Source organism: Macaca nemestrina, chromosome 11, assembly GCF_043159975.1.
Source record: "Macaca nemestrina isolate mMacNem1 chromosome 11, mMacNem.hap1, whole genome shotgun sequence".
Taxonomy (NCBI): Eukaryota; Metazoa; Chordata; class Mammalia; order Primates; family Cercopithecidae; genus Macaca; species Macaca nemestrina.
Window position 1 is genome coordinate 20539276 of NC_092135.1, and position 15465 is coordinate 20554740.

The 15465-nt window shown below is 37.1% G+C and overlaps 1 protein-coding gene across 16 annotated transcripts in view; it reads right to left on the reverse strand.

The window, feature by feature from the left end:
• Positions 1 to 15465, reverse strand: part of LOC105492641 (zinc finger RANBP2-type containing 3) — a 294136-nt gene that overhangs the window by 139106 nt on the left and 139565 nt on the right. For 15 of the 16 annotated variants that reach the window (XM_071072653.1, XM_071072657.1, XM_071072652.1 and 12 more), the window contains one exon: positions 2416 to 2594. In XM_071072653.1, the coding sequence (XP_070928754.1) occupies positions 2416 to 2594 (179 nt within the window). Of the gene's footprint in view, positions 1 to 2415; positions 2595 to 15465 lie in introns of those variants that run through there. The other variant, XM_071072667.1, reaches the window with a different exon arrangement.

A 15465-nucleotide genomic window follows, 5' to 3' on the forward strand; every position in this document is an offset into this window, starting at 1 on the left:
AAATTCATTAATACTAAGACATATCACTTTTGCATTTTCTATATCACCAGAAAAAATACAGGACAGAGCCAGTCTTCTGCAATTCTCTGTCCTCTAACAGAAAAGGTAGAGGTCCTAAGCAGCTAGAACCACTAGGGCAACTGCATTTTAAGCCCTGGATTAATCTACTTAATACAGAGACCTATAATTTTCTTGGTTTTTTTTGAGACAGAGTCTCGCTCTGTCGCCCAGGCTGGAGTGCAGTGGTGCTATCTCGGCTCACCGCAAGCTCTCTCTCGGCTCATCGCAAGCTCCGCCTCCCGGGTTCACGCCATTCTCCTGCCTCAGCCTCCCGAGTAGCTGGGATTACAGGCGTCCGCCACCATACCTGGCTAATTTTTTGTATTTTTAGTAGAGACGGGGTTTCATTGTGTTAGCCGGGATGGTCTAGATTTCTGACCTCGTGATCCACCCACCTTGGCCTCCCAAAATGCTGGGATTACAGGCGTAAGCCACTGCGCCTGGCCGAGACCTATAATTTTCTCACTGTATTCAAACACCAGGAAGAGCCTGAAGAAGAAAAGTACTGGATTAATTACTATTACTATCTAACTTAGGTATATTGAGCGCAACATATAGGAGACAATGGCTTCAAAGGCCACTGCAGCAGTCTGTAGCTTCTGTCCTACCATGTCTTGACTAGTAAACAGTCCAAGCATAACTGATATAAGCCAGAAGGAAAGTATAGGTATTTGTGGTGGACATATTGGTATACACCTAAACCTGTTTCTTTAAGTACCTGGAAGACCCTGGGTAGTTTTCTGTCCTTAACTAACATCCTCCAGGAAACTTCTACTCTGGAGTTGTAGATATATCTAACATATCCCAAATACAATTCAAATAAAAATATTATCCACCATTTAACTGCAAGAGTATATTTTCAAAATAATATAAAAACTAGCCCTAGTAGCTATAAAAGATGACAGAAGAGTCATTTTAAGAAAATTTAAATATGAACATTTAAATAAGGTATATCAGCCAGGTGCAGTGGCTCATGCCTGTAATCCCAGCACTTTGGGAAGCCAAGGTGGGCGGATCACATGAGGTCAGGAGTTTGAGACCAGCCTGACCAACATGGTGAAACCCCGTCTCTACTAAAAATTTAAAAAGTCAGCCAGGCGTGGTTGGTGGTTCCTGTAATCCCAGCTACTTAGGAGGCTGAGGTAGGAGAATCCCTTGAACCCAGGAGGCAGAGGTTGTAGTGAGTCAACATGGTGCCACTGTATTCCAGCCTGGGCGACAGAGTGAGATGTCGCCTCCAAAAAAAAAAAAAAAAAAAAAGTAATTAATTACATTAAATAAATAAGGTATAACTAACATGATGGTTTTGGAGGTCTTCAAAAATTCTACATTCTCTAAATTTGTAAGTCTTTTCAATTTCATGTGGTTTTATTGGAGAGATTTATTTATCATGATTAGAATAAGATAGCAGTTTTTTCATTTTAATCATGTAAATAGAGTTCAGATTTTCTTGGGCCCATAAAGATATATTCCACTGAATTAGCACTGCCAAGTTGAAAGTGAAAAGGCCCTCCATACATTTTGTGCTTCCTCCTTCCACATTCATAAGACAACTTTATTTTTACATATACCTTTTATGTTAATAGTCTTAGAGAATAAAATACAGTACAATAATACCAAAATTAAAAAATCTAAGTATTAACAGATATTTATTTCAGTAGATGTACTGCTTTTTATTTAAGGTTCAGAAATAGATAACTTTGAACCTCCAGAGAAATAATTTGTATGAATCACCTACACATTCCATGTAACAGCTCATCAATATTCAAACTGGTTGTCTTATTCTAATGGCTAGAAAGCAAAATGAGGAAAAAAATACTAACAACACTATAACAGATTTTAGAGTGAGAGCCTCCAATAAACACAAAGCAAATATTTTCAAGATATAAAATATTAAAATTATAAATAAGGAAAATCAAACTTACTAATGAGTCATACACAAAACTTGCATATTAATTAACAAATTGGAAAGCAAAATCTACTAAAGTTGCTGACAATAAAAGATCACAAAGCTTCAAGTCAGTCAATGAAAAGTTGTGAGATTTATTTTTGAACCTTAAGATAGTTTCAAATATGTTTAAGGTACATATAAAGTGTATATATATATATATCTTTAAAAGTATACATATTTTACTTTTACTTTAAAAATGTACCATAAAGGAACTTAGAAATAAAATATACTGTTGGGTTTTAGATAAATAATTCATATTTTAAAATGTAAAATAAAATTATCCATACTACTTATTCCACTTCTAAATTATGATCTATAGGTGATATTGCATTCTAAAACATGAATACATACCAGGTACACACAAGGAAGACTTTTTTTCTTAAAGATTAAAAAGTGGTTCTTACCTAACATCAGTTTTATTCTGAATAACATTGATTTCTTCTGGACTTAGCTCTGGGATCCATTTTTCAATCTCTTCTGTCCAAGGGTACCTCAGAGACGAAGGGACCACTATTAACAGAGGCCATTCCTCTTTATAGAAGTAAGCAATTCCAATTGCCTGGATTGTCTTTCCTAGACCCATCTAAATTAAAAAAATAAATAAATGCTAATTAATAATAAAGCCTAAAATATTTTAAAAGAAAATATTTATCAAACGTTTTATTTAAGAGTATTATTAGCTGGATGTGATGGCTCATGGCTGTAATCCCAGCACTTTGGGAGGCTGACATAGGTGGATCGCTTGAGCCCAGGAGTTCAAGACCAGCCTGGCCAACATGGTGAAACCCTGTCTCTATTTTTAAAAAGTACAAAAAATTAGCTGGGCGTGGCAGCACGCACCTGTAGTTCCAGCTACTTGGAGGCTGAGGCAGAAGGATTGCTTGAACCCAGGAGGTTGAGGCTACAGTGAGCCTAGACTAAACCACTACACTCCAGCCTGGGTGACAGAGCAAGACTGTCTTAAAAAAAATGTATTATCAAAATAATTTTCCAATGTAAAATTAGTTGGATTATACAGTTAATAAAAAGTTTGATATTATAAGGACCTGTAAAATTCATTAAGCAAATCATATTATGTTCAAACTATTCATGATTGAACTTAAAGAGACAAAATTACTCCTAAGGTTAAGTATTAGTTATGTTGATTTTATATAATTAGTTTTATAAAATGTATGTAACCATTTATAGTCTCTCCTCTTAGACAATAGTAAATGTCTTAACAGCACAAAACCATGTTATTTCAAAACTAGAGTAAATCCTGAATGAGGCACATTTTATAAAACAAGCAGACACAGAGAAGTTAAATTATTTAAATCACAGCTGGCTGATGCAAAACTAGTATGAGATCCCAGGTCTCAGGTGTCTTCCCACTTGATTTGTATCCACACTGTCACACATTGAGGCTATATATAAGCCTCAATGATCAATCTTAACTGTTTAACAAATTGGAAGAACAATAACTTACATCACTAAAATTTCTATATGTAATGAACACAGGGAAACAAAACATAACATATTCTTCAAAAAAGAGTATATGAAAAATACTAAATTTTCTATGTTGTTTACTAACACCGAATTTGTTGATCACAAATGTAAACAAAAGGGTGTTTCAAAGTATATGAAAATAAGGATTAGGAAACAAAGAGCAGATAAGAAGCATTTGCACTTGGCAAACTTGATTACTGCCATTAAGGACCACAGATAAGTTCAGTTGGAGATTTTATAAAAGATAAGATGAATAAATCCCTTGCTTAGTATCATAAATAATTACAGCGTGATGCTTTATATCCTTTTTAATGTGGCAGCACTATAATTAACTTGAAGACAACATAATTAGAAAATAAAGAACCTTGTATTGAAATTCAGATTAGTATATTAAAATACTATGTTCTACAGTTACACAATGACACATAAAATTCTGGTGGGAGTAAAGTAAATAAACAAGGCCATCACTTATTTGTAACAAAGGGAAAATTATTTCTGCTTTCAAAGTAAGGAATCAAAAGCACATCCATCAACAACTTGAGACAAAATGTTTGCAGGTTATTAGGATAGTTTTGGTTGAACAAGTACTTGGATTAATCTGTCAATTCATGTGTTCACACATAGCAATTTCTTTAGAATAAACCATTAGAAAGAATTCCAAATCTCAACTAGGTAATTTTTTGAAATGTTAATTAAACAATGATGGAGATTCTCTACTCAGATTCAGAACGTACACCCTTTTAAGATGGGTCTCGTATATATTAAAAAGAAGGAGAAAGAAAGGAAGTCTTTGTGAAAGTTTTTTTTTTAGAAAAGTAAAAATTAACTTACCTAATGGTTACTAAATCGTCATATAAAATGTAAAAGGAAATAAGCAAGAGGAAAACAAAATGCTGGTTAATCACATCCTCTGCCACTTGCCAAAATGCCACAATTGACTAAAAATTGAGCCCTAATTTGAGTTGAGTAGATAGTTTTCAAAAGTTAAAACATAAAGGAAGCTCCACTGAATTCTGAGATTAGGCTGGGTATTATGTGCAGAAATGAAAACAAGAATGTGAATCAACTGAGACAGCAAAATCAATTTGTTATTCTAAGAAAAAGACATGGAATGTTACCAAAAGTAAAATTTGCTGTTTAAATTGAGTTAGGTAATAAAAGAAAAAAACCAGGACTACTAAGGAAAAGAAAGAGAAACCATCAATTCTTTTAAAGTATTTATTATTTAAAAATTAATTTTTAGGCTGGGCGTGGTGGCTCACGCCTATAATCCCAGCACTCTGGGAGGCCAAGGTGGGCGGATCACGAGGTCAGGAGATCGGGGCCATCCTGGCTAACACGGTGAAACCCCGTCTCTACTAAAAATACAAAAAAAATTAGCTGGGTGTGGTGGCGGGCGCCTGTAGTCCCAGCTACTCAGGAGGCTGAGGCAGGAGAATGGCGTTAACCCAGGAGACGGAGCTTGCAGTTAGTAGAGATTATGCCACTGCACTCCAGCCTGGGTGACAAAGCGAGACTCCGTCTCAAAAAAAAAAAAATTAATTTTTATATATTTAAAGAACATTTGCACAGATGATTTTTACTCTAAAAACCACCCCAACGCTGCTTCACAAAAATAGCCATGCAAATGTGCGCTAATTACCTTGGTATTTCCAAGCTGGAGCTCAGAACTCATACTTTAGGATGGGAGGCTCATAGTGGTGGCCCATAGTATGATCTCTTGGACCTGTATGGTAAGAACCTCAGTTTACAGTGTTTAAAAATCAGATCTGTGTAAAAATGTGATTCCTGGCTTCTCTCAACAACTCAGGACTGGTGGCAGCCATATCCCCGAGTAGACAGTGGATTGGAGGCGGGCCCTGCTCCTTAGCTGAGGTCCTCTCATCCCGGTGTGCCCATGTCCCCACGAGGACTTCACTCCCTGAAGGACCTGTCTGTATCTGCTTTTGGGAAGCCTGCCTTAAGGATTGATGTCAAGTCTTTATAAACAATCACTGTGTGTGTGCTTGTGTTTGAGAGTGCGCACATGAACAAGAGAGAGAAAACCAAAAAATCACAAATCTGGAAAAGTTAATGAAGATCTAGAACCTAAAAAAAAAAAAAAGAAAAAAAACAACCATCCCATTGTCAAGGTAGTTTCCTGGGTCTAAACCACATGGTTTTCTTCTCTAGGGTAGCATCTGCATAAATTGTTTCTGCATTAAACATAGTGATAGATAACTTTTCCTATAATGCAATGTCACCATGACCTCCAGGGTAGTAGTATGATAAGGTGAAAAATATTTAGTTTCTGACATTTTTATTAGATAGAGATGTCCCTTGTTTTTCCAATACAACTAAATATATTATTGAATAACTTCTCTGTTATTCAATAGCATGAATTAACTGAGAAGTTATTCAATAATATGTTTAATTATTAGTTATAATAACCAATAATAACAGGTTATTATTGAATAACTTCTCTGTTCTTTTGTTTTCTAGTAGAATTAATAATAGCTCCAAATTTCTTAAATTAATCTATATGTAGAATGTACTCAAAAGAGCACAGTCTGTCAATTATTACTTAAGGAATTCACTTTTAATCTATAAAAAGAAATGAGATATGTCAAACTGATAATGTCATCATCTGCTAGTCACATCCCTCATTTATTAAATATTATTCATGTCAAAATTTTAAAATGACTTTAATTTTGTAGAACCAGTTGATTAGAGAAAATGCAATACATAATGAACTTCAGAAAAGTTAATGAGAAGGTTATCTAAAAATATCTTCCTAAGAAAAAAATTTCAAATTGGGTTAAGAATCAAAATAAATGTTATTTGCTATGTACTAATAACTACAACAATAAACAATAAATGATGAAAGTTAGTTTTTATGGGAAAATGAATATGTTAAGCCCAAATCTGGGCTTCATTTTATTTTACTGAAATATTAGTGGCATTAAAAGCAGTGAAAATAGTTAATTAAATTCATGGTTAACATCATGTCATAAACTAATAAGTTAAAATAAAATAACAAAATACTATGAAAATGTTGAAATAAAGTAGTAAATGGTAGGAATCAATATTGAAATAAAAAAGTAAGATAGCTGGGTGACTAGTTAATTAAATTGTACATATGAAAATAACTAAGAGTATATTTGGATTGTTACAACACAAAGGATAAATGCTTGAGGAGATGGATATCCCATTTACCTTAAGGTGATTATTACACACTGTATGCCTGTATGAAAATATCTTATATACCATACCCCATAAATATATACATCTACTATGTACCCACAAAAATTAAAAATTAAAAAGATAGCTAACTCAATCCATGAATTAATGATATATTATAAAATAATCTAAAATATAAATTTCAAATAAAAATGTATTGAAAAATAGCAGAAAATTTCAGCAGACAGCATTTATTCATTTGTAAATATTATTTGTAATATTTACTTTTATAATATTATTTATCAGTAATAGCCTCAGTACCAACATTAAAAAAAATAGATAAAGAGTCATTTCATTTTGCCTGGAAACTCACTTAGGACAGAGAAGAAAAAGGCTTTGGAGGAGTGAAAATAAAACATAAGATGCAGACACATAACTTAAAACACTCTATTAGATTAAGTAAAGGGCCTAACTTGTCTCAGTAGTTGGTAACTTTGAGTAACAAAAAGGTTAAATTATGTTCACAGTACAATGTTTAAAAAATCAGAAATATATAGAAAGTATTTGAAAAAAAATGTTTCTTTCCAAACTGTTATGGCAAAAAAAACAGAATGCCTGGCTATCCTAAAAACTCTGACTCTCTTGAAATATCTCATTTCCTATAGGCTTAAATATATAAAATTTCAGAACAGTAAAACATTGCCATCACTACAAATATATTCTATTAATAGTTTGACTTTCTAAATTAATGTTTAAAAAACTGAAAGCACTATAAGAATATTAGAACCTGCAGAAAATGTCAAAGATTAAATCATTCTACTGAAAACTTTTCAATCACTGATGAGTAAAATTAGATAAAGGTTAAGAGAAACAGACACACTTTGCCTCACTATAATATATAAGAAGAATACACAAAGAAGCTAAGAATCAAGAAAAGTCCATCTTAGACTTTTTTTTAAAGCAATGCAAGTTTTTTTCAAATAAAATATTACAAAGAAACTCAACATTTGTAAAGCAGAAAAAGTGAGACCACTATAGCTGAAGTAAAGTGGGGACCTCATAGCCCCATACCCTGTCTCAACCTCAGTTCTGTGAAAGACAGGTCTGTGAAACAGGGCTTGCAAATCATTGAGGGTTGCTCAGTCAATAAACTACTCAATTTTCGTTTTTACTTTTCTTCTTTTTTTTTTTTTCTTTTTTGAGAGTTTCGCTCTGTCGCCCAGGCTGGAGTGCAGTGGCGCGATCTCCGCTCACTGCAAGGTCCACCTCCCAGGTTCATGACATTCTCCTGCCTCAGTCTCCCAGGTAGCTGGGACTATAGGCGCCCACCACCACGTCTGGCTAATTTTTTGCATTTTTAGTAGAGACGGAGTTTCACTGTGTTAGCCAGAATGGTCTTGATCTCCTGACCTTGTGATCCACCCGCCTTGGCCTCCCAAAGTGCTGGGATTACAGGAGTAAGCCACCACACCCAATTTTCATTTTTTCAATGCTGGTTTTCCACGTACTTCTTCTACAAGACCCACTTCCAATCGACCTCCTCCACAAACCCTTCCAACTTAATCAATATGAAATTAATGGTTCCTCCCACAACAGTATCATAGAATTTATGATTGTAAACTTCACTTCCAATATTTCTAGTACCCTACATTTTACAGATACCACACAGAGATATACACCCCTCACTCATTCTTACTTGATTAGAGGGAGGGCATGTTTCTTTTTTTTTAAAAAAATATACTTGAAGGTCTTTATACACATACAGATAAATAGCTATAATTTTGTGTGTTTTGAGGGGCGTGGCTTAAACAAAAACAAGCTCATTTTATACCTATTGTTCTATAATCTTTAAAAAAATTTTTTTATTTCCATAGTTTATTGGAGAACAGGTAGTGTTTGGTTACAAGAGTAAGTTCTTTAGTGGTGATTTGTGAGATTTTGGTGCACCCATCGCCCAAGCAGTATATACTGCACTCAATTTTACTCTTTTATCCCTCATCTGCTTCCCACCCTTTCCCCACGTCCCCAAAGTTCATTGTGTCATTCGTATGCCCTTTGCATCCTCATAGCTTAGCTCTCACTTAAGAGTGAGAACGTATGATGTTTGGTTTTCCATTCTTGAGTTACTTCACTTAGAATAATAATCTCCAATATCACCAGGTTGCTGCAAATGAAGGCATGTTTCTTAATCCATATTTCTAAGAACTTATCAAATAGAAGACTCAATAATATTTATTTGTTGAATACAGGAGTAAAATGGATACAGGAAAAAATGGCTTTAAAATGTTTTAGTACAAAGAGTTAAGACATGTATTGATAACCACCCCTAGCTACTCTATATGAAAAGTTGGGAGCCTTTATGTACATTCACAGTTGTCCAGTTCCCAATACAGATGTGGGAAGAGGCCAATTGGTGTGATTTGGCTCTGTGTCCCCACCCAAATCTCACCTTGAATTGTAATAATCAGAATGTGTCAAGGGTGGGACCAGGTGGAGGTAACTGGATCATGGTGGGGGTTTCCCTCATGCTGTTTGCATGATAATGAGTGAGTCTCATGAGATCTGATGGTTTTAGAAGCATCTGGCATTATTTCCCCTGCTTGCACTCATTCTCTCTCTCCTGCCACCCTATGAAGAGGTGCCTTCTGCCATAACTTTAAGCTTCTTGAGGCCTCTCCCAGCCATATGGAACTGTGAGTCAATTAAACCTCTCTTCTTTATAAATTACCCAGTCTCAGGTGTTTCTTTATAGCAGGAGAACGAACTAACACACCAATAAAGTTGTGGCTTCTTTGGACTTTTAAGTTTTATCAAAATTTAAGCTCATTACTCAAAAAGAAAAAGGAGGATACAGGGTGATATTTAATTTTAACCATTCTTTCCATTTTTAAACAATTGCTAGTCATAAAGAACATTTCATTTAATAAAAACTGGTATGGTAGGAATGTTTGCAACATCCTCTTTATGACACACTTGGAGGTGTTAATGTATTAATGTAATAACAATACTTAGGGTGAGATGATGCTATTAGTGCTTTGTGCTTTTCAAATGCTCATGTGAACTTAAACATTAAATTCCAGGAGGACGCTTTGTGTCTGTATGTATCTGGGTACGGTTTAATTCACCATCACTGCCACCTCTGCTTTTCATTTTGAATTTTGTCTAAGACTATTGAGATAACACCACAATAAACCAGTTGTGCAAAACAGCAGGAGCTCTAAACAAAATTACATCAGCTTCCAAAGAAACCAGGATAGATTTCTTTAAAATTGAAGATGCAATCAATTGCATTTGCACTTTGCTAGTGTTCAAGATAAATTTTTAGGCAGAGAAATGACTTAAACTTATTTAGAAAACCAACAATACTGTACGCTAGACATTTTAATAAAGTTTTTGAAAAGATTCCTGTCAAGGGCTGAATGTTTTTTCCCCAAAAGAATTCATGTTAAAATCTCTAACTCCCAATGCATGTGGAGGTGGAGGCTTTTGGAGGTTAAGTCATAAGGGTGGGGCCCTCATGAATGGGATCAGTGTCCTTTTAAGAGACTTCAGCCCAGGAGCAGTGGCTCACGCCTGTAATTCTAACACTTTGGGAGGCCAAGGCAGGCAGAACACTTAAGGCCAGGAGTTCAAGATCAGCCATGGTGAAACCCCATGTCTACTAAAAATACAAAAATTAGCCAGGTGTGGTGGCAGGTGCCTGTAATCCCAGCTACTTGGGAGGCTGAGGCACGAGAATCACCTGAACCTGGGAAGCAGAGATTGCAGTGAGCCGAGATGGTGCCACTGTGCCAGCCTGGGTGACAGAGTGAGACTCTGTCTCAAAAAAAAAAAAAAAAAAAGAGAAACTTAAGACTTCAGAGAGCAATCTCACCCGTTCTGCCATGTGACACATCAAGAAGATGGCTGTCTATAAACCATCAGATACTGAATCCATTGGTGCCTTGATCTTAGACTTCCCAGGCCCCAGAACTGTGAGAAATAAATGTTTGTTGGTTAAGCCATCTGTCTATTGTATTTTTGTTATAGGAGTCAGACGGGATCAAAACAATCCACAAACCCCAAACCCACTTAAAGGAATATCTGCTACTTTACCTCCATGCTTAGAATAACTGGGGGGTGGGTGGTAGTAGGTATGGACCTGATTTAAAGCACTGGTTAAAACGTCAGGTGCTGGCCACGTGCAGTGGCTCACGCCTATAATCACAGCACTTTGGGAGGCCGAGGTGGGCGGATCACGAGGTCAGGTGATGGAGACCATCCTGGCTAACGTGGTGAAACCTCTCTACTAAAAATACCAAAAAATTTGCTGCGAGTGGTGGCAGGTGCCTGTAGTCCCAGCTACTTGGGAGGCTGAGGCAGGAGAATGGTGTGAACCTGGGAGATGGAGCTTGCAGTGAGCCGAGATCGCGCCACTGCACTCCAGCCTGAGCGACAGAGTGAGACTCTGTCTCAAAAAAAAAAAAAAAAAAAAAAGGCCAGGTGCAGTGGATCACATGGGTAATCCTAGCACTTTGGAAGGCTGAGGCAGGAGGATTGCTTAAGGCTAGGAGTTTGAGACCAGCCTGGGCAACACAGTGAGACCCTGTCCCTAAAAAAAAATTTAAAAATTAGCCAGATGTGGTGACACACACCTGTAGTCCTAGCTACTTGGGAGGCTAAGGCAGGAGGATTGCTTGAGCCTAGGAGTTCAAGGCTGCAGTGAGCTATGATCATGCCACTGTACTCCAGCCTAGGCGATAAAAGCAAGATTCCATCTCAAAAAAAAAAAAAAAAAAAGCACTCATTACTGATAGACAAGACCTCTGTTTGTCTAGGTGATGAGATCTTTTCTTTTTTCTGACTAGTTCAAGTGATCTTAAGTCAACAAAAAGAATAAATTAATAAAAATTCATTAATTTGTTCAGGAGGCATTAACTAGAAATATATTCCCAGGCACTGTGGTAAGTACACATGGCTCCTAGGAGTTCCAATCTGTGGAGAAAACCAGACAAGTGTCGTAGGATATGATTCAAACTGCAGCAGAAGTGAGAGCAGACAGGAACCAAAAGGCAACCAGAGATGGCAAATAGAGGTAGTGATATCTGAAGAATGTTTTGAAGGATTACTTTTTAGATGGACTTGAGAAAAATATGAGATGCAGAAGGAAAGGAGTTAATCAGAGAAAGAATTACATAGAAATAGTAAAGCATAAAAAGTCATGATGGGCTGGGTGCAGTGGCTCACACCTGTAATTGCAGCACATTGGGAGGCCGAGGCAGGCGGATCACTTGAGGCCAGGAGTTCAAGACTAGCCTGGCCAACATGGCAAAATCCCGTCTCTACTAAAAATACAAAAATTAGCTGGGTGTAGCGGTGCATGCCTGTAATCCCAGCTACTCGGGAGGCTGAGGCATGAGAATCACTTCAACACAGGAGATGGAGGTTGCAGTGAACTGAGACTGCTCCACCGCACTCCAGCCTGGGTAAGACTCTGTCAAAAAAAAAGAGAGGGGAGGGGAAGGGAGGGGAGGAGAAAGGGGAGGGGAAGGGAGGGGAGGGGCAAGGGGAGGGGTGGGGAGGGGAGAGAGGAGAGAGGAGAGGAGAGGAGAGGAGAGGAGAGGAGAGAGGAGAGGAGGAGAAAGAGAGAAGGTCACAGTGTTTGATAACAGAAGAAAAAAAGAAAACTAACATTTGTTGTTGTATTCCTCCTATGCTTTACATAAGCAATCCAATGGCAAAAGTATTATTACTGCCTACTTTAAACAAGAGACAGTTGAAGCTGAGAGATCAATTAACTGGTCCAGTGTGATGTAAATAGTAATTGGTAAAGATTACAATAAATAGATGGAACTGTCTCTAGAATTTCTGCCAGGGAATAGCAGAAGAAAATGGAAGAAACAGGTAGGGGCTAGCCTGTGTAGTGCTTTACTCTATAGGCCTGTAATCTCAGCACTTTGAAAGGCCAAGGTGGGCCGATCACCTGAGGTCAGGATTTTGAGACCAGACGAGCCAACATGCGAAATCCTGTTTTGACTAAAAATACAAAAATTAGCTGGGAGTGGTGGCCAGTTCCTGTTGTCCCAGCTACTCAGGAGGCAGAGACAGGAGAACTGCTTGAACCCAGGATCAGGAGGCTGCAGTGAGCTGAGATCACGCCACTACACTCCAGCCTGGGCAACAGAGTAAGACTACATAAAAAAACAAAACAAAACTAAACTAAACTAAACTAAACTTCTGCTCTGTGAAAGACACTGTTAAGAGAATGAAAAGACAAGCCACAGACTGGAAGAAAATATTAAAACATATCTTTTTTTTTTTTTTTTTTGAGATAGAGTTTCGCTCTTGTCGTCCAGGCTGGAGTGCAATGGCGTAATCTCAGCTCACTGCAGCCTCTGCCTCCCAGGTTCAAGCAAATCTCCTGCCTCAGCCTCCTGAGTAACTGGGATTAGAGGCGCCTGCCACCACACCTGGCTAATTTTTGTATTTTTGATAGAGAGGGGGTTTTACCATGTTGGCCAGGCTGGTCTCAAACTCCTGACCTCGGGTGATCTGGCTGCCTTGGCCTCCCAAAGTGCTGGGATTACAGGTGTGAGCCACCGTGCCCAGCCTAAAACATATCTAATAAAGACTTATACTTAAAATATACAAAGAACTCTTAAAACTCAACAACAAAAAAAGAAACAATACAATTTAAACATGGGTAAAAGATCTGAAGAGACCTCACCTAAGAAGATATGCAGATGGCAGATAAGCATATGAAAAGATCCTCAACAACATAGGTGAATAGAGAATTACAAATGAAAATGAGATACTACTACACATACTTTAGAATAGCTAAAAGAAAAATGATAACACCAACTGCTAGTGAGGATGCAGAGCAAGCGGAACTGTCATTCACTGCTAATGGAAACGGAAAATGGTACAGCCAATACAAAACACAGTTGGACAATTTCTGTTAAAAAATATAGTCTTACCGTATGTTATGGGTTGAATTGGGTAATTCCCTCCCAAAAGATATATTGAAGTTCTAACCTCTAGTATTTCAGAATATGACCTTATTTATTTAAAAATAGGTTTGCTGCAGACATAATTAGCTAAAATGAGGTCATAGTAGAGTAACCTTAATTCAATCTGACTAGTGTCCTTATAAGGGAAGAGGCATAGACACTCTGGGAGAATGGCATGTGAAGACAGAGGCAGACAATGAAGTGATCCATCTGCAAACCAAGGAATGTCGAGGATTGCTGGCCTTCACTGGAAAGTAGGAGAAAGGCATGGAACAGATTATCCCTCAAAAACATCGGAAGAAATCTACCCTGCTGACACCTATTTCAGACTTCTAGCCTCCAGCTATGAGAGTAAAAATTTCAGTTATTTTAAGCCACCCAGTTTGTGGTACTATCTTATGGCACACTCTATGATCTAGCAGTTTCACACTCCTAGATTTGAAAACCTATGATGACACAAAAACTTACATGTGAGTATGTACAGCAGCTTTATTGTCAAAAATTGGAAGCAACGAAGATGTCCTTTCAACTTTGTGAATGAAAAAACAAACGGTGGTACATCCAATGGAATAAAAATCAGTGATGAAAAGAAACAGCCATCAAGCTACGAAAAGACACGGATGAATTTTAATGCATATTGCTAAGTTAATAAAGCTAGTCTGTAAATATTAAACAATATAGGATTCTAGTTATATGACATTCTGGAAAAGGCACAACTATAAAGTTGTTAAACATATCAGTGGTTACCAGGGGTTCAGCCCTAGGGGAAATTGAATAAATGAGGCACAAGGGATTGTGTAGGTTAGTGAAACTGTTCTGTATGATACTATAATGATGAATACAAGACATTACGCATTTGTGAAAATCCATAGAACTTTATCACATAAAGAGTAAACCTGAATATACGCAAATATTTTAAAAATAACTGAGGAGGTCAAGGATACCAGGATGGAAAACAAAATGTGATAAAAGAATGTATATGTATTACAAATGTCTGAAATACCCTCACTGGAGGGTGTGGGGGAATAAGGTGCTGACCTGAGTAACACTGGAAATGAATGGAGTCTGTAATAATAAAGTCAAAAGGAACTGTACATTATATCATGCTCTAGCTAATAAAGTTTTTTCCCATAGAGGTACACGTTAACAACTGTGAAATCGCTATTCATGTATAGTGGAAATTAGCAATTAAGTAAATAGATGGCAGACGGTGGGACCCACTGTTAGGGTTAAAGATGACAGATACACAATGTGTGTGCATAACAACGTGTGTGCATAGCAATGTGTGTGCATAGCAATACATGTGCACAGCATCTGCAAACCAAGGAACATCAAGGATTGCTGGCCTTCACACCCTGCTATACATGTACATATATATATACACACACACACACACATATATACACACATATATAAATATATATGTGTATATCTATGTATAAATACACACACAAGTTAGTATACATAATCTCCTTGCTCTACAAGCTCATAGAACCTAGAAGGAAGGACACTCCCGGAGAAATGGAACGCCCAGGTCCTCATTCTAGTATTAATCTTCAGTAAAATGAAATTAGGTTTTTTTTGGAGAAATGACTGATTCTAGACTGGGACCAGAAACGCACAAGATGAGCCTGAAGCATCCTGTAGTACCAGAAAGTAAGAAAATGCTCAAACAACAAAAACAAAACAAAAAACTTCCAAAATGAAGGGGTTATGTCAAAGGGACACAGGAGTGGGTTCCCAATGGCCAAAGCTGAAACGATTTGAGCAACAAGAAAGTAGTAATGAATTATAACTCAAAGTATACAATTAATATCCATG